Source organism: Talpa occidentalis, unplaced genomic scaffold, assembly GCF_014898055.3.
Source record: "Talpa occidentalis isolate TD23 unplaced genomic scaffold, MPIMG_talOcc4v2.1 talOcc4.8, whole genome shotgun sequence".
In the NCBI taxonomy this organism is placed as follows: domain Eukaryota; kingdom Metazoa; phylum Chordata; class Mammalia; order Eulipotyphla; family Talpidae; genus Talpa; species Talpa occidentalis.
Genome location: NW_023605194.1, coordinates 2024742 through 2049239, shown reverse-complemented (window position 1 = coordinate 2049239; position 24498 = coordinate 2024742). Strand labels below are relative to the sequence as shown.

General features: G+C 62.0%; 1 protein-coding gene across 4 annotated transcripts in view; it reads left to right on the top strand.

The window, feature by feature from the left end:
- PTPRE (protein tyrosine phosphatase receptor type E) overlaps positions 1 to 18539 on the top strand; it is a 99972-nt gene extending 81433 nt beyond the window's left edge. For 3 of the 4 annotated variants that reach the window (XM_037497147.2, XM_054690492.1, XM_037497149.2), the window contains 14 exons: positions 2374 to 2450; positions 3084 to 3120; positions 4220 to 4317; positions 7343 to 7462; positions 7979 to 8142; positions 10018 to 10153; positions 10413 to 10562; positions 10875 to 10968; positions 12521 to 12597; positions 13214 to 13348; positions 14892 to 15017; positions 15860 to 16026; positions 16554 to 16689; positions 18214 to 18539. In XM_037497147.2, the coding sequence (XP_037353044.1) occupies positions 2374 to 2450; positions 3084 to 3120; positions 4220 to 4317; positions 7343 to 7462; positions 7979 to 8142; positions 10018 to 10153; positions 10413 to 10562; positions 10875 to 10968; positions 12521 to 12597; positions 13214 to 13348; positions 14892 to 15017; positions 15860 to 16026; positions 16554 to 16689; positions 18214 to 18288 (1592 nt within the window). In that variant the 3' untranslated portion in view covers positions 18289 to 18539. The remainder of the gene's footprint in view (positions 1 to 2373; positions 2451 to 3083; positions 3121 to 4219; positions 4318 to 7342; positions 7463 to 7978; positions 8143 to 10017; positions 10154 to 10412; positions 10563 to 10874; positions 10969 to 12520; positions 12598 to 13213; positions 13349 to 14891; positions 15018 to 15859; positions 16027 to 16553; positions 16690 to 18213) is intronic. The other variant, XM_037497148.2, reaches the window with a different exon arrangement.
- The last annotated feature ends 5959 nt before the right edge of the window (positions 18540 to 24498 follow it).

The window sequence follows — 24498 nt, the reverse complement described above, 5'->3', positions numbered from 1 at the left end:
CCCGCATGTGTGGACCCTGGTTTTCAGCACTGGGTCGAGACCATTCCCGCCTTGTTTGCAGAGGGTTGAATCTGGAATACACCCGGCCAGGCCAGCGTCCTCGGGGTTCCCGAGCTCGGTTCTCTCTTGGTGGCTCTTGCTCTGTAAAGGCAACCTTCCATTATTACTAACAGGACTTGATGTGGGGCGTCGACGGGAGCAGAGCCAATGCCAGGTGCAGGAATTACCTGCACAGGTCCCTGACCCAGGCGTGAAGGTTCCCTCCCCCCCGCCCCAGGGATGTCAACCTGCACCAGCAGGGCCTGCCTCCGGCCACCTTCCCCAGGCTCTTTTCTCACTTATGCCACAAAAGGAAGGAAAGAGGTCTTTTCTGCAGTGCAGGGCGTGGTGGGAACAGCATAGGCTGCCCGCACTCCCCCGAGTTCCTCCTCCCCAGCCCCCCAGGCCCAGGAGCATCACACCAGAGAAACTCGAGGGTCCACGAGGGTCTGGGGGCCTTGCCAGGATGTGATGCATTCCACGTTGGTGGGACATGGGGGGAGGGTGGCCGGAGACAGCCAACCGGTGGCACCAGTGAGACGCAGCTGAAGGGCAGGAGAGGCTGATGGAGCCGGAGGTGCTAGGCAGACAGGCTGGCCTGCATTCTGGATGATTGTGGGGTTCCTCGGGCCTGCTCCCCAGGCCAGGCTACTCCCCAAGGAGGTAGTGCCTGCAGGAGGAAAGTCTCCAACCAGCTCCCCACTCCCTGAACCCTCCCTCCAGCCGGAAGTCAGGAAAACAGATGTGCAGGGAGGTCCAGGCACCGTGGGTGGTGCTGGGGGTCCCCACCCCCCCGAGAGGCCTGCGTGTCCCTGAAGTGGCACCTTTGCTTCTGCAGAGGCTCCGTAGCTGTGATGAGAGAGCAGCCTCCTTTCTGGAAAAGTGCCAAAAGCTGATAATTTTAGGAAATAATGCTTTGAAAGTCGAAGTGTGACTTTTTAGAATGAAAAGACAGGAAGCTGCAAGATTCTAAATCTAACCGGCAGGCTATTTTCCACCCTCTGTTTTCTATAGCTGTCCTCGGAGCGTTAATTGCTCCAAATTATTTCCACTAGTTTTACATGCTCAGCCGGAGCTATTTCTGCCTCGGCCTCATCAGCCCCTGAGCTGGGGGGTCTCATGGCAAAGTCCATGGGGTGGGTTTGGGTGTGGCGCCGAGCGGCCCCTCTGCCACACTGGAGGGTCTCCGCAGCAGCAGGACAGCTCTGGCCTCGGCCCCTGAAGTCCAGGCCACCCGGATGCATGGTGGCCATGGGGACAAACAGCCATGATCCGGGGTCTTTGCCCAGATCCACACCCCAAAGCAACCCTCTGGTTCGTGTCAGGCTGTGGGACCAGCATGCGGGGTGACGCGCCTGCAACGGCTGGAGCACATGCCCAGCATGGTGTTACCGTCCCGGAGAGCCGGCCTGGGCAGGCAAGTGGCAGTTGGTGCTGGGCCAGCAGTCTCGGCCGGGCCGAGCTCTGCCTCTCCTAGGCCCATGGAAATGCCAAGGCCGATTCTTGTGAAATTAGAAAACTGCATGCCCATCATCCAGCCCGGATACCTTTGTCGTGGCGCTGCTCACAAAGTCCGGCGATGAAATGTTTGACATTTTATGGAGAAAGGGTCTCACGAAGGCCACAGTGACAGACACCCACACAGACACCCACAGCAGCCATGACGGGCCCCCGCACGGAACCTCCCGGCAAGTCACACAGCCCAGAAGACACACAGTCCACACGCAGCCCACACGCCCCTCACCCCCACACACAGGCACACACACAGCGCACACTCACATGCAGCGGTTCACAGCACACCCGGCCACACTGCACTCACCCTCACCCCACTAGGCCCTGCTCCGGAACCCGCCCGTACAGAGGCACACGCCCAGGGCTTCTGCTCACTGTCCAGCCGAGGTGGGCCTGAAGCAGGAGGGTCAGGAGCGCAGCCCCAAGCCCCACACCCTGAGGCCCATGGTCCCAGCGGCACCAGGACCTGTCCCTGGACCTGGGATGGCGGCACCGTCCTGCCCCGGGGACGCTGCACCAGGCAACATGGGCTCCAGCTTGGGCTCAGAGACAGCCTCGCCCTACAGGGCCCCGCCTTGTCCCGTCTCTGGCGAGGATTCCCGCCGCCCTGCTCGGCGACATCGGTCCCTCCGGCGCCACTTGGCCCCGTGCGGGGCCCAGGCCCGTCCCAGACACTCTTCAGCGAGGCAGACCGCCCGCCCTCCCGGTGCCGCGGGCCTCGGCGGGGCTGTCGTGGGGACGGGGATGCTTGGGGTGTCTGCCGACCAGAGGCGTGAGCGGCACAGGGGGCTCCTCATCCTGCGTCCTGGCTGTTTCTTGCAGACGACCATTCCCGGGTGATCCTGAGCCAAGTGGACAGCACCCCCTGTTCTGACTACATCAATGCCTCCTACATAGACGTAAGTCCGCGGCGCCTGTCCCTGGGCCAGCGGGACGCGCTGGGCTTGACTGCGAGTCACGACGCACAGCTTCCCCCTCTGGGGCCAGGAGCGTCCGTCTCCCGGCGGTTTGGCCCCAAGTGCAGACAGCAGAAAAGCACAGGTCGTTCCACTAGCCGAGCCCCAGATCCGCTGTCAGGACAGAGCTAGGCCCAGGGTGCTGGTCCCGGTGTTTACGCTACTGTCAGAGCAGGGCCCGAGGGGACCAGCCCCATCACCTGCGGGAAAGTCACACGCAGTGGATTATGAGGAATCCTAGTAATGGGATCTTAAAAGAGCATCTCTGGTAAATATGAAACTGTGAAAACATAACATAAAAGAATCTACATGTTAACAAGTCACACCAATGCCCGCCCGCGAGTCTGCTGGTGGGTAGGTCAGGGAAGGCGTCACAGAACAACAGAAAACCCTGGACAGGACATACCGAGTAGCTTTTATTTTTGCCATTGCTGTGAAATGGATTTCTGAACTTATTTTTTCTGTGTTTTCAAAGTTCCCCGTGATGAATATGCATTGCTTTCCTAACCAAACAGCAAAAATCCTTCCAGCAAAGCTAATTGCGGAAGTTGAGAAGTCTGCGTTTGTTTTTTCTAGGGTTACAAAGAGAAGAATAAATTCATAGCTGCTCAGGGTAAGCATTGCCTTAAGTGACTTTCTGAATGAAATTTTTGTAAAATAAGGTGGCTGACCCTGCTTCCCGCCGAGGCTGCAGAGCTCGCCAGGGTGTGTGGGTGCCGCAGGGGGGCGTTGCAGAGGGGGCAAGCATTTCCCTGGCAGGTGCCCCAGCAGACCTCCTGAACACGCCGTAGCAGGCAGCACATGGAGGCTGGGGACTCGGAGCTGGGGAGGGCGGATGTGGGGTCCCCCCTCCAGCTGCGTCAGCGTGAGCCTCTCGGCAACACCAGCCGGTTACCCCACATTTGCATTTGAGAATCTGCAGGCTTTGCAATGTGACGCTCCTGTGAACAACGCAGACCTCTAGGGAGCACCTGGGTCACCTGCCACTAGAGCACAGGTGTGACGAGCAGGTTAGGTTGCAGGCACACAGCGCACACCTGCTTCCACTCCTGCCTGCAACACAGGGCGCTCGAGGCCCGCCGTGGCTGGTTGTGTGTTGATAACCACATCCAGTGACCTTGAGTTTCTCTCTGTGGCTTCCACAGTGCTTTGTGGAGTGGGGGTCGGGTGCCTGCGCCAGGGGAACGTGCCCCTAATCCACCTGGAATTTCTGGGATTTTCCATGCAGTGTGCCATCCCGTTCCAGCCTCCAGGAATAGGGGCTGGGCCAGTTAGGTATGGACAGGGTCCTGACACCTTCCCTCCCAGGCAAGAGTCTTCGCAACAGTGATCCCCAAATTCAGTGTACATCAAACTCACCAGGGAACTTGTTCAAAGTCAGATTCCCTGAAAAATAGGGGCTGTCATGCGGGGCTGTGGATGCACCAGCGGTGCCAGGCCGGCTCTGGCGCCCTGGGGATGTGCCAGCTCTCGGGCAGCTTGAAGGTGGCAGAACAGGACAGGGTGGGGAAGCTGAAATACGCTGACTCCCTCCAGCCCTGCTCTTCTGGGATTCTCTAAGGAAATGAGGCATCAATCCATTTCCTGTGTGTTTCAGAGAAGCGGGCAGCTCTCCCCGGGCCTACTAGGAGGAGGAGGGGCTGGTGCCAGGCTGGATCTTGGGGACGGGCCAGGACCCACGGGGGTGCTCCCTGTGTCTCCCCCACATGCAGGCCCCAAGCAGGAAACCGTCAACGACTTCTGGAGGATGGTCTGGGAGCAGAAGTCGGCGACCATCGTCATGCTAACCAACCTGAAGGAGAGGAAAGAGGTAGCGGCTGACTCGAGGCCTTTCCCGGGCTCTGCGGGAGGGCGGGGGTGGGGGTGGGGGGCGCAGGGGTTACCACTTCCTGTTCCTGCCTCCGCTGCTCAGAAAAGAAAAGAAGAAAGAAAACTCCCCGCTTTCTTTGCAGAAGAAAGAAAAACTCCCCGCTGACTCCCCCAGGCCCCTCGCAGTCCAGACCCGCCCGCAGGGACTCTGGCTGCGGTCCCCCCGAGGGTCAGCCCAGGCGCCGGCCCGCCGTGGTGGTGGGGCAGCGGGTTCAGGATTTAGGGGGTTAGAGTGTGGGGAGGAACACGCCGGGCCTCAGATCCCGCCAAAAGGATTTCCTGGTTTTCAACACATTTGACAAACAAGGTAGACTGAGGCGTGTTGACCCCCGAGCATGCGCGGGCTGCCGTGTGTGCCGTGGCGTGGGCGCGCGGGCTCCTGTGCAGAGGAAAAGGGAAGCGCCACTGCGGGATGGGGTGCCAGGAGGGGTGCGTGGGTGAGCCCCAGGCAGCCCAAGTCCACTGCAGGGCAGGCCCCGGACAATAGGGCCCGGAGGTGCTGGCCGGGAGGCGCCCCAGTGCCCGGCCCAGGCCTGCCTTGTGCGGGAGCTCGGGACGGGGCTCGGGCCGGCTCACAGCATCACGGCGCCTTCGGGGCCCTCACTGTCAGCTGCGGGGACACAGCCCCCCCCCCGCAGAATAGACCAGAACAGAGCCATGAAGGAGGGGTCCCAGAGGTGGGAGCCGCCCCCAGACCACAGTCCAGGCCGGGGGCAGGGGCTGCTCCAGGGATGCCGGTGGTGCCGGCGGGGATTCCACCAAACCCAGCTGGAGGGAGGAGGCGGGCAGGTGGCGTGTGGGCACCAGGGGAGACTGGCGGCACCTCAGGGAACCGCTGGTGTCCGTGCCCAGCTGGGGGCACCACAGGGCGCTCGGCGGCGAGCAGACACGCGTTTCTGGAAGTTCACGACCCCCGATGAAGGAAGAGTCGGGCTAGAGGGAGCGGGCTTGGGGGCCGGGCCTCCTTCCCGGCCTCCACCGCCCGGTGCTCTGCGGGGCTTCCGTGGTCCACGCTCACGCCCAGGGCCTGCCCCCGCGTGGGACTTGGGCTGCTGGAGGCGCCGTCGCCCGGGGTCACTCTGGCTGCTAACCTGAGGGTCAGGGCAACGGTGGCGCAGGCAGGCGCGGGCCGGGGCGGCAGCCTCTGTCCTGCCACGCGGCCTGGCCCTGGCGGTCTCCCCGCTGACGCGTCATCTCCCCGTGGGGACCCGCCGGCGGCCCCGCCCGAGCCTGGGCCCTCGGCGGGCGGGCGGGCGAGGGGCTCCAGCCCCGTGGCGCGGGCACTGAGTCACTCCAAGAGGAGGCGCAGGAAAAGCCGCCCCCGCCCTTTCCGGCCGAGGCTCCATGGGGCCTGCGTTCCGCCACCACCGCTGCTTCCCCGGCGCCCGCGTGCCCGTTCGCTCGGATGTGTTCCCCGGGGCTCCGTTGTTTCAGATTTTCTTCTCGATGCCTCTGCTCCCGCCTTTGTTTTGTGGTTGGCACGTGGGTGTTACCCGTCCTCCTGCGCCGAAAGCGGCCTCTTGCTCGGGCCGGTGCTGCCTGTGTCATCAGCTCGCTGGCCCAGGGGGCGGCTCTCCCTTTGCGAGGGTGGTTTTGTATTTGGAGGAGCTGGGACAGGGCCTCCCAGCTGTGCTCGGGTCTCTGGAAACAGACAGGACTAGCGGGGGCCTTGGGGGGACGCCTACCCCTTCCCGTGCTGGAGGGGTGCAGCGGAGGCCCCCAGGGCTGAGCAGAAGCCAGGCCGCTCAGCCCCCCACCCACCGCCCGGGGACGGGGGGCTGAGGCCTCTCCGGGAGCGTTGGGTCCCCCGGGACCAGCCTTTCTGGGACTTGTGAACGACGTGAAGCGTGAGGCCGGGACCGAAGCAGGGGTAGGACAGCCCCCGCCCCGAGCGTGCCGCGGGCCCGTCCTCGCTGCTCTCCCTCCGCGCCCTGCCGGCCCTTCCATGTCTGTGGCTGGCGCTGCCTGCTCCTGCCCTGCCTGTCCCTGTGCCGATGGGCTCATTTCTCAGGAGGTTCCGTTTTCTTCGCCGCTGTGGGCGCGCCTGCAGCATCCTGGCTGCGTTGTGAAACACGGGCACCGCCTCTGCCCTCTACCCCGAGAGGCGGGGGTGTCCCACAGCCCCCACATGAGCGGGGCAGGGGGTCAGAACCAGCCCCAGCGGCCTTGGGAAAGCCTCTCAAGGCGAGACTCTCGGGGTGTCACAGCGTCTCTAGGGGGCAGAGACTGGCCCAAAGCAGGGCCTACGGAGGGGCAACTTCAGGAGGCGCCAGGGCCGGGATGGGGCGTCTGTCCTGAGGGTGTGGGCATCACTCAGGACGCCACTCCGTAACCTGCAGGCCGCCTTTGCTCATAAGACCTTCCCCCAGCTGGACCCCGTGGCCGCGCAGCTCCTGGTCCGAGTTCAGGCTGAGCTGTCCGGTGCTGGCAGGACTGCTGACCCTCAGTGTCAGCCCAGGGCGAGTGAGCAACGGGTCCCCTGAGGAGGGTCCCCCGGAGTTCACAAGCCCCCGCTCACGGAGGACCCTCCTCAGCGTGGGGCCTGGAGCACCGCCCCGGCCTGGGAGGTCGTGGGGGCAGCTGGTCCACGCCACCGCCCGCTGCCGGTCTCAGGTCAGCATCCGGCCCAGAGGGCCCATCCCCCCTCAGCACCTGGCTGGGCCAGTGAGCTAACCTGCCTTGGGGAGCCGAGCAGGGACACTCCTGGCAGATCCAGCAGGAAGTGTCAGGGGACACCAGGCTGACTTGGGGCCGCCCAAGGCCCCAGCTCTGAAGGGCAGCAGACCCATCGCCACTGCTGAAGTCAGAGCAGGCTCCGGTGGCCATGTCCAGGCTGCAGGTGGCGCGGCAGGAGGCCGCCCCATTGTTGCGGGGCCCGGGACTCTGCCCTGGGCTCAAGAGGCCGTGGGGATGCAGGCAGCGAGGGTGAGCCCCCACCGACCCAGCACCCCTGAATGCCCTCACAGGAGAAATGCTACCAGTACTGGCCGGACCAGGGCTGCTGGACGTACGGGAGCATCCGGGTGAGCGTGGAGGACTGCGTGGTTCTGGTGGACTACACCATCCGCAAGTTCTGCGTCCAGTCGGTAAGTGTCCCCAGCGCCAACCTCCGGCCAAGGGAGTCCCCGAGAGCACCAGGCCGCGGGAGAGCCAGCGCACACCAGGCCCGCTCTCCCGGAGCCGTCCAGCTGCCCCTGGGCCGGGCACAGAGCCGAGGGCCGGGCCTGGTAACAAACTCTGGGCGGCCCTGAGGGCTCGGGTGTCCTGGGAGCAGGCCGTCATTCTCCCTAAACTGAGACACTTTGGGGGCTGGAAGGTGCTGTTGGTGCTGACAGGGCCAAACCTGCTGCCCCGCGGTCTCCGGACTGCGTCTGGCTGGCCTGGCCTGGTCCTGGGGCCCGTGGACCCTGCTCTGCTGCCCCGGGCGGCCCTGGTGCGGGGTTCAGAGGGGGTGGTAAGCTGGGCTCTGCACGCGGGGCATCCTGTGCTGGCCCTCCCTGCACATGCACGCACGGCCATGCACGTGTGACGCTGGACGCTGGCGCCCTTAGAACATGGGGCTGGGGGTGGAGCATCCTGCCTCACGTCTCTTGTGTCCCCAGCAGCTCCCCGACGGCTGCAAAGCCCCACGGCTGGTCTCCCAGCTGCACTTCACCAGCTGGCCCGACTTTGGGGTGCCTTTCACCCCCATCGGGATGCTGAAGTTCCTGAAAAAAGTGAAGACACTCAACCCCGCGCATGCCGGGCCCATCGTGGTGCATTGCAGGTACGCCCAGGCCGGGCATGGGGTGGGCCCTTACAGGTGCGGGCCGTGCAGGGGGGGGACTTGCCAGCCTCCGCCTGCCCACCAGGAACACATGTGTCGAAGCAGGTCCTGAAACAATCACTTCTCCAGAATGTGTGCCCTTGCACACCTGGACACCCTCGGGTGTTCACACCAGACATGGTGAGCCGTAGTGACGGCACCTGCGGCCCCGCTGCGGCTGGGTCTAAACCCCCCTCTGGCTGCAGAGCAGAGAGCAGAGTCTCTGGCAGGCCTTGCGCCCAGGTCTGTTCTCTGAGATGAGGGCACAGCACCAGGAAAGTCCCGATGCTCAGCTCCCTGCCCCTCAGAGCATGCTTAGCCACCCCAAAGATGCCTGCCATGTCCTCTCTGCCCCGCTTTACCTTACGGGCCAAGGCAGGGAGTCCTGGGGTCCTGGGGAGAGGGCTGGAACCTGGCTCTGCCCCTGGGGACAGGGCATGAAGCAACCATGCAACACGCTTGGGTCCAGCTCCCTCCCCTGGAGAACCTAAGTGCCACCTGCCCAGGAGCAGTCACTGTCACTCGGCCCTGAGACTCCCCCAGCAGCTGCACGGGGGCGTGGCCCAGGCCTGCTCCGTCCCCAGCAGTGGGGTCCTGCGCTCAGACTTGTAGCAGCCGGTGGTCCGCGCCGCCTCTGCCAACACCTGTGTGGCAGGAGTACCTGCAGCGCTGTGTGGGATCCTGAGGTCCCTGGCGGGGCCGTGATCCTCGGGAGGCACCCGTCTGTAACCCCTGCATATCCAGGGGTGAATCCAAGTGGTGTCCACTTTGTCGGGGGAGAGCCTGGATGGAAAGGCCAGGTGGGGTTCCCCTGAACCCCTCAGAGAAGGGCCCCCGTGGCCAAGACAGCGGGGCCAACCACTGCCGAAATATGGTGGCAGTGCAGGAGATGGAGCTGCTCCGCATGGGCCGGGGTGCTGCGGGGAGCCCCGTTCTGATTGGTTCTGATTCTCCAGATCTGTGATGTACGTGAAACCCTCCTGGACGCCTGCCCCTCTCCCTGCACCCCATGGCCCGCCCCCTCCCGGCCCCTCCCGGGGAAGCTCAGCCCCGGCTCATCACAAAGCGGCCTCGCCAAGGTCGTGTGTGGCCGAGCGCCAGGCGCCCCTGCCTTCTCCCGCGGTCTGTTTGCCGCCGGCTTTAGGACTGGGCAGTGGAGGAGCCAGACCCGCTAGGGAGTTGTTCATTCAAGGGGCGTTCGCTGAGCCCGGCGTGTGCCCGAGTGCTGGGAGCTGGGGTGGAACACCCTGTCTGGTGCAGAGCCAGCGGGACGGCAGGCCACGCGGGGGTCAGCGTCCAGGCGGACAGCGGGGAGTGCGTGGGAGGAAGGAAACCCAACCCGGGGTGGAATCAAGGCAGCGTCGAGGCGGCGTCCTCTCAGCAGACACCCCGAGGACCAGCTGGCCTCAGCCAGCCCAGGGGTGAGGCTGGGGCGCCAGAGAGCAAGCTGGTGCCTCCCGACCCCTTGAGGACCTTGGCGTGCGGGCCGGCAGGCCTCTGCCCGCGGGTCCCCTGACTTAAACAGGGGCTCTAGAAAAGCTACTGCGTGACACTCTGCGTCACCCAATTGCACGGTGGTGGCGCCGGAGGAAAAGTGGCGGCCGGGCTCCCACGCGGCCCCCAGAGCTCAGGGAGCCTTTCCGCGGGGCCCTTGGCAGAGGCTCCAGGTCACTTTCCCGAGGTCGGGGCGCCCTCTGGCCGCGGCGTGTGGAATTGCTCCCGGGCGGAGGCCAAGTCCCAGGAGGGGGGCGTTTCCTCCAGCCCCAGGCGGTTCCGAGGCCCCATCCCTCACTTCAGAGGACGTGACTCAGGCCTGGCTCTCTCTTTGTCCCGAAGCGCGGGCGTGGGCCGGACGGGCACCTTCATTGTGATCGACGCCATGATAGACATGATGCACGCCGAGCAGAAGGTGGACGTCTTTGAGTTTGTGTCAAAAATCCGCAATCAGCGCCCACAGATGGTTCAGACGGACGTGAGTAACAGCCCCCAAACACCCTCCCCCGAGTCCAGCGCCGTGCCGGCGCGAGCTGGACAGAGCAGCCCTCCGCTCCCGGCATGGTGGCCTCTCCCCAGGGCCTGCGGCAGGGGGAGCACCCTCGGCAAGGCCGCTGCCCGGTTACCGGGACACGTGGTCTACCAGCCCCGGCCCGGCTTGCTCCAAGGCCTCCCTGCCGGGACAGGAGGAGGAGAGGGGCCTGGGCCCGCTGACTGGCCTGCGCTCTGTCTCCCAGATGCAGTACACGTTCATCTACCAAGCCCTGCTGGAGTACTTCCTCTACGGCGACACCGAGCTGGACGTGTCCTCCCTAGAGAAGCACCTGCAGACCCTGCAGGGCCCCACCACCCCCTTCGACAAGATCGGGCTGGAGGAGGAGTTCAGGGTGAGCCTTGCCCCTCAGTGGGAAGGGAAACGGGACCCTGCAAGGGGAGCGTCCCTCTTGATCGGCCCTCAGGGCCCAAAGCTTCCCGGAGGAGGAAAAGCCGAGGGTGGCCAGAGCTCAGCAGCAGCCCACAAAAACCAGGGTGTCCTGCGGACGTTGTTGTCCAAGATTCGGGGCAGGGCTCAGGAGAGGGCTGGAGCTGGGACCCAGGCTTGCTCTTGTCAGGTGCCCTTGACAGTCGTTCGGTTATAGGGTTGAGGGTTTGCTCTGGAGTATCAGGGCCTCAACTGCATGATTTTGTCCTTAACCCAGAAACTGACCAATGTCCGGATCATGAAGGAGAACATGAGGACGGGCAACCTGCCAGCAAACATGAAGAAGGCCAGAGTGATCCAGATCATTCCCTGTAAGACACCCAGGGCCATGTGGAGCAGCCTGGGGCTGTGAGGGGGAGCCTGGGGCCGTGGGGCAGCCTGGGGCTGTGTGGTCCACCCGGTAGGACACAGGCAGAGTCAGGCCAGCATCACCCTGTACTGCAGGGATCAGAGCAGGGCACTACCTGGCCCAGACTGGGGCCTTCAGGGGGCTGCATCAGGCTGCTGGGCAGGGGAGACTGGCCTGTGAGCAAGGCATGAGCCAGCTGGTCCTGTGTGACACTGCTAGGGACCTGGGCTTAGAGGTGGCAGAGGGAAAACTTCCTGGAAGCAGAGAGATTTGCTTCAAGCATGGCTATGCCTCCTGAGCCAACTCTCCTTCAGCCCCCACTGCACCTCCAGGGCTTACACAGAGAGGGCTCAGGCCACACAGCAGGGCCTGCCAGTGCTACCCACTGGGGCAGTGTGGAGTAGCCTGGGGCTGTGAGCAACCTGGGGCCGTGTGAAGCAGTCTGGGGCCTTGTGGAATAGCCTGGGCCATGAAGAATATAGCCTAGGGCTGTGTGGAGCAGCCTGGGGCCTTGTGGAGTAGCCTGGGGCCGTGTGGAGTAGCCTGGGGCCGTGTGAAGCAGCCTGGGGCCGTGTGGAGCAGCCTGGGGCCGTGTGGAGCAGCCTGGGGCCGTGTAGAAGATAGCCTGGGGCCTTGTGGAGCAGCCTGGGGCCATGTGGAGTAGGCTGGGGCCCTGTGAAGTAGCTTGGGGCCACGTGGAGCAGCCTGGGGCCGTGTAGAATATAGCCTGGGGCCGTGTGGAGCAGCCTGGGGCTGTGTGAAGTAGCTTGGGGCCGTGTAGAGCAGCCTGGGGCCCTGTAGTATATAGTCTGGGGCCGCGTGGAGCAGCCTGGGGCCGTGTGGAGCAGCCTGGGGCTGTGAGGGCCCAGAGGACAAAGCCTCTGGCTGTGGGGCTGGCAAGGAATGGGCGGGAGTGGAGTCTGGACACTGGCCTGCCTGAGGTCCTGCGTGAGGGAGGGTGTGGGTAGGGGGCAGTGGAGACAAATGCCCACAAGCAGCGAGCAGGGGGACACTTGCCCCCCAGGAAAGAGGCAGAGCCAAGGAAACTGCCAGGAAATGGCGTCTCGGGCAGGGGAGCCTGGAGGGTGAGGACAGAGCCTTGAGGCGGACGCAGACCCCTGAGGAAGCTGCGGGCTGCTCTCACCTCAGGCTCCGGGGTAGACCGTGTGCAGGGCTGTGGCACCTCCCGCAGCCCCCAACCCTGGAGACCCCAGGAAAGCCCCCTCCCAGCTACCCCGGCTCCCAGGCTGGCCACGCCCCTTCTCTCCTTAATGTGGCGTCTGTTCATGCATCAGCTCCCGTCCTGAGAAATGAAAGGGTAACTGGGGGGTTTCCAGAGCTTTCCTAACAAAGCACAACTCCCCTGGGCCACTTTCTACCCCAGCTGACAAAGCGAACCTTCGGAGAGTTGACTGACTTAGCGACTTTATTAGCAAGCGTTCCGTGCCGGAAGCCCCGGGAGCGTCGCGCGCAGGGTGGGGTGTCCTGCTAACGCGGGGCGCGCTGCCTTGCAGATGACTTCAACCGCGTGATCCTGTCCATGAAGCGGGGCCAGGAGTACACGGACTACATCAACGCGTCCTTCATCGACGTGAGTGCCAGCTCATCGCCCGCTCAGACCCCCCACCAGAGACCCCCATTTCACGAGCAGAATCACGAGCTTAAAACGTAACAGTGAGCTTCGGAAACAGGGCAGAGGCCTGCGGAGTGTTAGCTGTTCCATTCTGCTCTTAACGTACGCTTTGCTTCTCCCCTCCGGTAGCGCCAGGTACCTATGCGTGCTCCCGCATGCTTTCCTGGCCCCTGCAACATGTCCCGCGCGGACGTCCAGGACACACGGTCTGGGCTGGCTGAGGAGGGGGTGGTGTTGGAACACGCAGACGAGAAGGCTGTGCCCGAGGTCATTTGGGCCCTAGCAGAGGAGCCGGATTCAAGCCTCTCCCACTAGCTGCACGCCCAGGCCTGCCCGCCCTGCCGCTGGCTGGCTGTAAGCAGCAGAAACAGGGTTGCAGCTCCCGGTGCTTTGGCAGGTGGCCACCAGCAAGTGGGCATCCCTAACCTCCACTCAGATGCCCTGGCACTAAGGTGGGGCGCCTTCTCCTGTGCCCTGAGTGCCTGCAGGGGGGCTTGTGCCCTCCCAGAGTCCTAATATCCGTCCTGTCAGGGTTGGGGTGCGGGCGGCATCTCATCCTCTGCTCCCCCCGCAGGGCTACCGACAGAAGGACTACTTCATCGCCACCCAGGGGCCGCTGGCGCACACGGTGGAGGACTTCTGGAGGATGGTCTGGGAGTGGAGGTGCCACACGATCGTGATGCTGACGGAGGTCCAGGAGAGAGAGCAGGTCAGGGCCTCCTCCGAGAGCAGCTGGGCACTCAGGGGCCCGGTGCAGCCCACGTGGCCACGGCTTCTCACCGTGTACACCTTGCTGCCGACTGTCCGCAGGCCAGCTGCTTGCCGGAGAGTCTGGCGGGAAAAGGCTTCATTTCATTTCCTTGGGGGTTTCTGTTGTTAACCCTAACTGCCCCCGGCCTGTGTTCTTAACCTGTCTTGAAATCCCACCATTTTGTATTGTCTACAGACGCAAATCTGACCCCTTCACACAAAGGCCCTGATACATGTGCCTGTTTCATTCACATATTGTCCTGGTGGGATTGCGTGAGTTAGATCTCCCCCTTCACCAGGGCTCCAGCACAGCCTTTTGCACTTTATATAGTGACGTAGTAAATGCTGGTGAACCCACATCCAGATGAAAACCAGCCTCCCCTCAATAATGCCCATCTCTCCAGGAGCTTCCCCCAGGGGGGGCCGCAGGCCTGCGTTTGCGTCTCCACTCCTTGCAGCTTTAGTTGAGCTCACACAGACTCACATAATTCATCTTTCTCAAGGGCCCAGTACGGTGGTTTTAGCATATTCAGAGCTGCGCAACATCATCGCTACCTAATCCAGGAAATTTGCATCGCCCCCAAAAAGAAACCCCATTCCCATTAGCAGTCACTCCTTGTTCCTCCCCCCAAACACCCCTGCCACTGCGAATACACTTTCAGTCCCTGGGGCTGTGCCTGCTCTGGACACTCCTATCCGCAGGGTCCTATCACAAGTGGTCTATGGCAATGAGGACATTCACTTGGCAGAGTCCCCAGGTCCCTCCATGCCTTGGCGTGAATCAGTTCTTCATTCTTTACATAGACAAGATTCCACTATATGATGCATCATGTTTTGCTTATCGTTCATCAGGTGATGGGCAGTTGGGCTGTTCTCCACTTCGGGGAGATTAGGAATGATGTCACGAGCACGTGCGTGTGACTCCTTGGCTCCAGGCAGATGCCAAGGAGCGGGGCCGCCGGCCGCGTCACAGCTGCCGTGCAAGCTCACGTCACTTGACGTTCGGAGGCTTGGCCAGCGGCTTTCCAAAGCAGCTGCCCTGTTTCACATGTCCACCAGCAGGGCACGGCGGTTCTGATTTCCCCCAGCTTGTTACTATTTGTCTTTTTGATTAAAGTCATCCTGGCAAGACGCATTCCTTGCTTTTTAAAAATGCTTTTAAAATGATTTTTATTTTATTAAGCTTCAAGACTGTCGGCCACAGCACACGGCCCGTGCCCAAGGGTGGGCCGGGGGCATGTCAGCCCTGGCAGGACACGGGTTAGGGACCCAGGTTCATGTTTCCCATAAAGAAATCAATTTTCCCAGCTCCTCTTTGTGATGACTCCTCTTCCTGTCTGTCATGTACCTCAGCTCCAGGGAACTATGTGTGTTTCCGGAATCCGTTCTGTCCCCTCTGCAACAGGCATTGGAAAAACACGTTTAGTAACTGGAGAGAAATTCTGCATCGTGTGGAAACGGCTAGAAGCGCAAGAGGCTGACGTTTGTATTTTCTCCCCAAGGATAAGTGCTACCAGTACTGGCCAGCAGAGGGCGCCGTGACCCACGGCGAAATCACCATCGAAATCAAGAGCGACACCCTCTCGGAGGCCATCAGCGTCCGGGACTTCCTGGTCACCTTCAGCCAGGTATGGAGCCAGCCCAGGCGCTCGGCACCGCGGCCTCGCTCGGCGCGTCACCTGTCTTGTCCCGGACATCACCCCTCCAGCCTTCCCGGGGGGCCACGTCCAGAACGGTCAGCGGGAGCTCCACAAAAGTGGACCTCCGTGTGGCCGCGTCCTGCTGGAGGGAGAGGCTGGGGGCAGGGTGGCCAGCTCCCAGAGCCAACCTCTGTCCCCAGCCCCCACCCAGGGATGTCAGGCAGGAGGACATTACCCATCCAGGGCTCCCGCCATCACCCATGCCCTGGGTTCTGGATCGTGCTCCCAAGCACCGAGTGGGAGCTCCGGGGACCCCAGAGCCTGTGGTTGTCCCGTGGTTGAGGGGACCTGTGGTTGTCCTGAGTTCTGCATGGTCAGCACAGCGTAACCCCATCTGCCCAAGAGCAGGGTTCTCCTCCCGCCCCCCCCCCCCGCCCCGGGGAACGGGATGGCCCAGGGTCACCAGACTCGGAAAACTGCACATCTCCAGCCTCCTTTTAGAAGAACTGAGCCCCGTTTCTTAAGCAAAGCTGCCCAGGGTCCCATAAAGGGGTCCAGTGGGGACTGGTGTGGTCTGTTGGAACCTGGTGGGGTCTGTTGGAACCTGATGGGGCCCCAGGGGCATCCCCTGGCTACCCTGCCCTACTCGCACTCAGCGGGAAGGCTGCTCCCTCCTCAGGGGAGCACAGCCCTCAGAACACCTGATCCGGACCTCAGGCCAGCCGGGTGGACCTGTCAGGCACCATAGGCCCCGGGAGGGGTGGCCCGGGTCTGCCCCAGGTGGGCAGGGGCGTGTGCCCAGGCGCACTGACCGCCCTGTTCCGCCACAGCCCCTGGCCCGCCAGGAGGAGCAGAGCCGGCTGGTGCGCCAGTTCCACTTCCACGGCTGGCCGGAAATCGGGATCCCGGCCGAGGGCAAAGGCATGATCGACCTCATCGCCGCGGTGCAGAAGCAGCAGCAGCAGACGGGCAACCACCCCATCACTGTGCACTGCAGGTACCCGGCGGCACCCCGGGGGGCCCAGAGCAGCCCCGCCGCCTCCTTAGGCTGCTCCCTGGGGAGCATCAGTCCACAAGCCAGCGCCTGTCTTGAGTGTAGGCCCGGCTCCTCGTTCCCGGGAAGCGCTGCCGTCTGACCACCCCCGACAGAAAGACCCTGTGTCTAAACACCCCTTCCAGTCCACGTCATGCTTCCCGGAAGCACCAAGCCCAGCGGCAGGGGCTGGGCCTGGACCACCCTCCCAAACCTGAACCTGGGGGGAGAGTTTGCGCTTCTGACAAGTTCCCGGGGGTACCAACGCTGGCTCCCGGACCCCGCTTGAGCACCCCCAGAAGGAAGGGAACGTGTTCACCAGCTGGTCCTGGCGCCCCACGAGCCAGCTGGTAGCAGAAACCAGGCCAGGGTGTTAGGAATTCGGCACCTGCCGGCCTCTGCAAGCCGCACAGAAGCGCTCTCGGCGCCGTGCTCTCGGGGCGGGCTCCCCGGCGGGCCCGGCTGCTGCATGGAGCGTGTTCTCTCCGCAGTGCCGGGGCAGGGCGGACAGGTACGTTCATCGCCCTCAGCAACATTCTGGAACGAGTGAAAGCTGAGGGGCTCTTAGACGTGTTCCAAGCTGTGAAGAGTTTACGACTTCAGAGGCCACACATGGTGCAAACCCTGGTAAGGAGCTGAGCGGTGCTCCCGCGGGTCGGGACTGCTGTCTCGGTGTGATGCGCGTGCATTGGGGGCTCCGCTGTGTGAGGAGGGCGGAAGGTGAAACTTGCAGGGGAAAGAGTCAACTGGAACTTTTCACAGCAAAGCTGTGCAGACCTCCTGGGGTCTGTCCCTAAGACGCCCCAGACCCGGTGGGCAGAGCCCCCGACAGCGGCTTCTGTGTCCGTGTGAACAATTCTGCGGCACCTGGTGTCCGTGGGAACATGCCCCTGCCCAGCTCCAGGGCAGCGGCCACTCCCGTCCGGCCCTGTGGCCCCCCTCGCCGCTGTGACCAGGCAGTGGCTCTGCCCACAGCGCCCGAAAGCGAGACCCCCCGGCGGGGTTGAGAAGAGACTTCAGCTCATTTGCAAGCTGACTGGCGAAGAGGTCGGAGAGAAATCAAACCTACTCCAGTTCCGACAGGGAATGAGGTTGGGGTGACACAGGCTTCGGGGTTCCTGGTTGAGAGCAAAGGAGTTAAATTTACAAGTTGAGAAGCTGGTTCGGGCTGCAGGACGTGACTTGGGTGTGCGTGCCGTGCCGGGAGAAGGCCGCGCTCTCCTCGTGGTCCAGGGGAGGCCCCGGACGGCGTCAGTGCTGCAGACTCGCATCAGGGGCTCGTGCCCAGCGGGCCTGGGTGGTCGGCGGCAGCACGTGTGCGTGGTCAGGTTTAAATTTCCCTCCCAAAATTCACTCTTCCTCCTGAGGACTGGCTGGCCAGGCGGATGCATCCGTGGCTGGAAGTGGGGATCTGTTATTTGCTCCCCAGCAACCTTTCCGCCCTCTGGGACCAGCTTCTAGCTGAGACGCAGGCTGCACCTCGGGGTCCTCCCCCTGCCCCCGGGCCACTTTGTGCTCAGGTTGCGGAGACTCCCAGGGGCCTCTTTAAAAAGCCCCTCAAAGTGCTTCCCGCCTCTTTCATTGCTTCTTGTGGAGCCCGTGCCTGGTGGGGTCACTGGCCCCCGCAACGCACACGGGCGCCCCCACCCCGGAGAGCGCCCAAGAGTGACATGACCCGCCAGCGTCCGGGAGTTGGGTGTCTGTACAGCGAAGCCTTTGTCCTTTTGAACTCTAGTGAATTTTGCATAAAACAATGTCATCTTCCTAGATTAAATTTAGGCTTAAATCTCTATTTTTAGGTTAGTTAACTTCTGTAGACTGCTTTTTGTGACATGAGGACGTCTATCTGAGCTTAAATACTCTGTTTTTTTTCAGTTTGAATAGTTGTTTTCTCATTGAAATATGAGAACTAGAGGCCTTTTCTCAGTGTTCTACAATATACTGGTATTTTCTATGCAGAAAAACATCTTTATTTGGAAATTTCTATGTGCCTGCTAACTAAAGTACATAGCAGGTGCCGACATGTGTAAGCGTGTATGGTATTTTAATACGTAACAGATAGTTTATGTCTTCTTTTTGAATGCATCTCTTCATTTAATGAATCAATTGTTTTTAATATAATTTTAATGTCTTCTTGGTTTTCTTTTGCAGGAACAGTATGAATTCTGCTACAAAGTGGTACAAGATTTTATTGATATATTTTCTGATTATGCTAATTTCAAATGAAAATTCCTGCCTTAAACTATTTTTTAATTTAATGGTCAGTGTATTTTGTAAAAATCATGTTAATTTATTTCATAGTTCACATTAATATCCTTCCTAATTTCTTTGTATATATTTTGTTATGCTTTAAAGTCTACCTACTGTAAAGTTATTAAATTTAATGACTCCTTTTAAAAACTGGAATAATGTATTAAGGTCACATAATATCCCACAAATGATCTATTTCTGCTAACATCGTAAATACCTTAAAGTTTCATTAGATTCAAGTCGTTTAATTTCTCACATTCAGCGCCTCTCCACGCGATAGCTCTTAAAGTGCCAAGTGTGCTCAGGCTGGATACGAAACACCACGTTCATTAGGCGAGAATCAGAAATTGCTGGAAACTCCCTTTCCTAACACCGACTCACAGCCCTGGCCAGCGGCGTGTGGTCAAGTCCAGCCCTTTGGGGGCTTCAAGGCAGAGAGGCTGGACGCATCCTCAGCCCCATGCGCTTCATCCTTACGCTTCAAAGGCCCAAGTCTGACGGCCTGAGCCCAGCGGAAGCACAACAGAGCAGGTGGCCACGTGGAGAGGCGCTGGGGCCGCCAGGCAGGGCGTCGCAACTGCCAGTGGTCAGGTTGCCTGTGGCCTTGGGGACAGCAAAGCCAGCCTCAGAGCTGTGGCCCCCTAGCGCCACTTGCTCTCCGTCTCGCTGGCTGGCTGTGAGGAGCAAGCCTTCTGTGTCCTCCACCCTGCCCGTTCTGCCCCTGAGCCCCTGCTCGCCGCAGCTCTGCCCAGCGCCTTGGCCCAGACCTCCTGCCCCGCAAAAGGCTGGCACGGCCTGGGTCCGAGGCCGGAAACTAGGAGCACAGGCCTGGCACAAACAGCAGGGCCAGCCCCCAGACCGGACGTTTCCTGAGAAGTGTTTGGTACTAAAAATCTCTTGTAAAAGCTGATTGTTTATAAGAAATCAAAAAATCTAGATTTATACAGTTTTTTAAGTCCCACTCCTGAATACTTAGTAAAAAGAAAGCGTGCTTGTCCCCCGAAGGCTGGCCTGATGTGATGGGCAAATGCAGAGAGGCCTTGGCACTGGGGAGGTGGCCGACAGGTGGGGCCCGGTGAGGGTGAAGCCTAGCGTCACAGCGGGGTGCCCTCCGTGCCTGGCAACCTGCCACAGGCACACTATGACTCCGCTGCCGTCCAACCACTCGCACTTGGCGTGTGCGTTCAGGACACACTTTGCTTTGCAGCAGGGACAGAAAGGCCTCATCTGACAGCCCCGTGGCTGCTGCACCCTCCCGTCGCCCCGCTTGTCCGGCCCTCGCCCCGCACCCAGAGGCAGCCCCGGCCAGCCCCTCCCGTTACGGATGCACAGGGCAGCGGGCGCTGCTCTCCCTCAGCCCGGCCAGCCAGGCGGAGGCACAGCTGGGAGGACAAAGCACAATGTGTGACCAGCGTCCACGCTGCCCGCACCCGAGGGCCCTCTGCTCGGTGCGGGATGGTGCGTTGGGGTGCAGAGGACGCTCCGTGCGAGGAGCTTTGCAGGACGCGCCAGTGGGCTCCGTTCATTCTCGCCGGCCGAGCCAGGCCCCAGGCCTGCCTTTGACTAGAGAAGAGCGCCAGGCTTTCATGCAGCACAACCCAGAAGCCGCCAGATGCCTGCTCGTGAGGAAGGCGACCAGCAGTTTGCTGAGCGGCCAGCGGGAAGGGGCAGGGTCTGGGGCCAAACCTGGGAGACCCGCTCGGCTTGGAGCCCTCAGACCCTGGACGGGTCTAGCGGGCGTTTCCGTATCCAGACTCAGGCAGACCTTCGCGGGCCCTCGGCACCTGCCAGCTGTGTCTTCAGTCCCCTGGGCTGTCCTCCTGCGCTGGCGGCCTCCCGGCACCCGGCTCAGCCTTCCCCATCCCAGAAACGAAACAGCAGCCACCGTCCCTTGCACCAGGCGCCTCCCAGCACCAGCCCTCGGGGGTCTCCCTCTCTGCCACGGCCCCCGCCCCAGCAGTCGGGGAGGGCGCGGGACCCGGCGTGCAGTCTGGAAGGCCGAGCCCTCCTTCCCCTGGGCTCACAGAAAGTGTGTCCGAGCCCTCCCCGCCGGGTTCTCTGTTGCATGAAGTCGCGTCCAGATGCCAAACAGCGACTGGAGGACAGCTCCAGCCGCTGCGCTTCCTCGGTCACTGTGTGACTGCTTTAGTCTCGGCGAGCAGGCCAGCCAGAGTGCACACCAGTGTTTGCAAAGGTATTTTTATGTATTTTTAAAAACTTTTTAAACGAGCCTGACGCGTCTGTTTCAGCATTTGGAGAAATGTCCGTGACATTTTTTAACATGATGACTGATTCTTCTGTTGACTAAGTCGTGTTCATTTAGATGCATCTTCCTAGTCCGTGTTCCCGCCTCAGCTCCCAGGCTTTCCTTTGCCACCTCCATGCCCTGATCTTGCGCTGAATAGAATGCCAGTGAGTGTTGCTGAATTCTTTGTATATGCAAGTTGCAAGATCTGAACCCTCCTGAGGTGAGGCTCCACCTGTGACTTCCGCCTGCATCTTTCTTCAGTGGCGTCTTCGCCTCGTTCCTGTGCCTTAGGTCCTGTTGGACAACACGGTCATGGGAGGCACGCACTGACCTGTACGCACAGCTCGCTTTAGAACTTCTGAAGTGAGCCCAGGCCCGACGGGCGTCCGCCCCTACAGCGTGAGCTGCGCAGGCCCGGCAGCCCCTGGTCTCTGCGGGTCTAGGAGGCACAGCCGGCGTGAAGCCTGGAGACACCCGCTCGGGGAGCCCCTGTTGCTTCCAAACTCCACACAGGGCTCTGAGCTACGGGTAGCAGCTTCCCCGATGACCCAGGAAGGGACCTGATGCTTGACGTCCACACCAGGTGAAGTAGAAAGTCCTGCTGACGTGGCTTGTCCGCACACCTACAGCCTTCCTGCCGCAGCCCTCCGGCCTCTGGCCTCTCCGCAGCCCTGCCGGAAGCTCCTCCCTCTGCTCACACCGGCTTCCTCTCTCAGATCCCGGCCTCATGTGGAAGTTAAGCATTTTCTTTTTATTATTTGTCATATTTATTTAATAAATTTCATGAGCCTTGTTCTGTTGGTTACAGTGCGTGACTCGAAACCTTCCATTCCCGACACGCCCCTGGAGAATCACCTCGGGGCCTCTTGCCGTGGGTTTTCCCAGTGGGTCTGTCCACCTGTCCGCAAGTCCCTCATCAGCCGAGGTGTGGGGGGCTCCCCGCGGGCGGGGCAGACACGTGGCCTCACTTGGGGGTCATCCGAAGGGAAAGCCTCAACCAAGGACTTGGGTGCAGATGGTTTGATTGGGGGGAGACCCCACGACTCTAGAGTGAGGGGGCAGGTGGATGAGGTGGGAGAGAGGATGAGCCATTGGAAGGTGAGAACTGAGAATCCCAGGGGTTCCATCTGCCGGACACCGAGGGTCACCCCAAATCATCATCTGCAGGGCAGGATGCTGGGGACTGCCCGTGGCCCCCCACGCCTGGTGAGAGTCCGTCTGTAGCCATGGAGTTCATGAGCCTGGGGTCGCAGGCCCAGGGGCCTTTCTGCTCAGAGTCCCGCTTCCGTGCCCCCGGCCACAGCCAGAGGCCCCACCCCCAGCCTGCTGCTGAGGGCGGGCCTTGACCTCCTCCCACCGGAGCTACGTGGGGTAGGGTCGGTCCGACATCTGAATTCCCAGCCCCTTCCTAGGGGGGCGTGAGGGAGGAAAACGGCAGGTGCTCCGCCTTTGGCCACAAGCCATCCGAGTGCGCGGAGCCGAGCCCGCAGCCTGTCTCCAGGCCAGAGAAAGGCAGCAGCCGGGGCTTCTCCAGTGTCCCCTGGGGAGGTCCCCAAGCGCAGGTGACTGTGCTGGGTCCCCAGGAGTCCCGGGACCCGGTGTCAGGCTCGGACCCTCCAGCTCAGGCCCCACGTCCCCAGGAGGCTTCAGCCCACAGCACCTGTGACGACCGGACGGGACCATGGCGCAGCCCCCCGCGGACTGCCAGGAGCCAGACGAGGACCTGCAGCAGATGTTCTGCCTCCGGGGGGTCCGCCGTGAGGAGGGGCAGCCCTGAGAACCCACTGTGGGGCTCAAGCATGAAAGCGAAGGACCAGGCCAGACCACGGAGAGCTCAGGGGACCCTCGGGGGGCCTCTCTGGGGGCAGCCCCTCCCCTCTGGCCTGGCGAGGCGCTGTGGGAACACAGGTGTAGCAGCTGACCCCCAGCCCGCCTCCCGCCCCCACGCTCCAGCGGGTCCTTGGGTCTCTGACAGCCCCGGCCCCCCGAGTGGCACGGGTGCCCCTTCCGTGTTCAGGGAGGCGGTCTCCAGGGGGCCTCTGGGCGTGCGGATCTGGGGCACCCACAGAACTTGTCTGGGAAGCCAGTTTGCTTTGACCCAGCAGGTAAGGAGCACGCGCCCGCCGGGACGGCACCAGGAGTGCGGCTTCCTCCTCCTCTCCTTGCCCAGGGGCTTCCAGCGCGACGGGCGGGATCAGCCCTGCAGGGTCAGCCCTGCAGGGTCCTTGGCCTCTCGGGACTGCAGTCTCTGCTCCTGGGCGCCCCGCTTCTCACAGCAGAGCGTTCCAGAGGACGAAGAGCAGCACCCAGCGGTGATGTCCGGGGCTGGTCATTTCAGATCTTTCATCTGTAAAAGATGAGCGGAACCCCTCCGGCGGGGACCGGGGCCGCCCCTCCAGCTGCTCTGGGAGTAAGATCACACAGACACTGCGTTCAGAGGCGCGTCTCTCTTCCTGAGAAAAATGTAAGCGGATCGCCATCGTGGGGGGAGAGGGAACAGCTGACCGAAAAAGGCGCCGATGCGAATGCCGCCCTGCCCGGGGTGACCCTGGACGGACGTGAAAGCGTGTCCAGTGTGTGACAGTGACAAGCCGCCGGCGAGTTCCGGCCGCCTGTCAGCGGCTCAGGACAGTGAGCGTCCCAGGTGCAGACCCTCTTCACAAAGCTTCGTGGTTTGTATTTTACAGATCGGAGCAAAAGGGAAGCACCTGGTCACGATAAAATCTTAGCAGTTACACCTGAAGGGGAAGAAAGTCATCATAAAGCGCGCGGCGCGCAGCCCCTCCCCACACGGAGAGCTGCCCCTCCATTTGGCTCTCCGGGGCCGAGTCAACAAGATCAAATGCCTCCCGGGTCGTGGCTCCCGGAACCCCAGGAACCCCAGTAACGGGCCCTGCCGCGTGCCATGTCCCACAAAGGAGAGCATCTGATTTCCCCGATGCTGATGGGGCACAGCTCTCCCCGCAGCCAACAAAAGTTAAAGGGAAAAGACTCGATTTTGAAAGGCGGAAAAGGAAGCGGCCAGCCTGCGGGGAAACAGGTGCGGGGCCTGGGTGAACAGGCGGGTGTGGGACACGCTCAGGTCAGTGTCTCAGATCCATCGCCCCGGATCTGCTCACGCTCGGGAGGTGTCCCGTGGTCCCGGCTCTCTCGCCTTTCAGGAGGGGCCACAGGGAATCTGCCCACCCAGGAGGCTCCTGCCCCCCAAACAGTGTATCCTGACATGACTTGGGGAAGGTGATGGCAGAGACGCCGGGCTTCGGGACATCTTCCCAGGACACTGCAGGGACACGGGCTGGAACCCGCTGACCTTCCACCCACATCAGAGGGGCACCGCCTGCAGGAAGCCTTCCAGGATTTAGGGACCAGACTCCTGGTTTCCACAGGGCTCTGCACACCGTGGCCTGAGTCCTTGTGTGCTCTGGGAAGCCTCTGTGCGTCTGTCTGCTGTCTGTCTGCCGGGGTATGGGGGGCTTGTCTCAGGAAGGGGAGTGTCCCTTCCCACACAATCTGCGCGTAGGCAAATGAATTGATCAGGCTTTTTGCGCCTCTAGCCTCTGGCCATCACCTGTGGCCTTGATCGAGCTGATGCAGAGGCGCTTGGGAGGTGGGCGCGCTCGCGGGCCTGATGGTGGACACGTGGGGCGTGGTGTGGGCGTGCATGAGTGCGCACCTGCGCCTGAGGCCAGGCTAGAAGGCCGCGTCACTCCGAGGACGGCTACAGAGGAGGCAAGGCTGTGAGACGCGAGAACGCCAGAGCCCGGAGAAGAGGAAAGGGCAAAAGGTTCGCTAGGGACTGGGTTGTTGCCAGCCCCCCGGCCCCATGACTGCCCCCCGGCCACCCTGCCTTTGCTGCCTCTGCAGCACCAAGAATGCCGGGGAGGCCATGGCAGCGACTGCAGCGCCCGCCCAAGCGCCCACGCCCAGGGGGCTGCTCC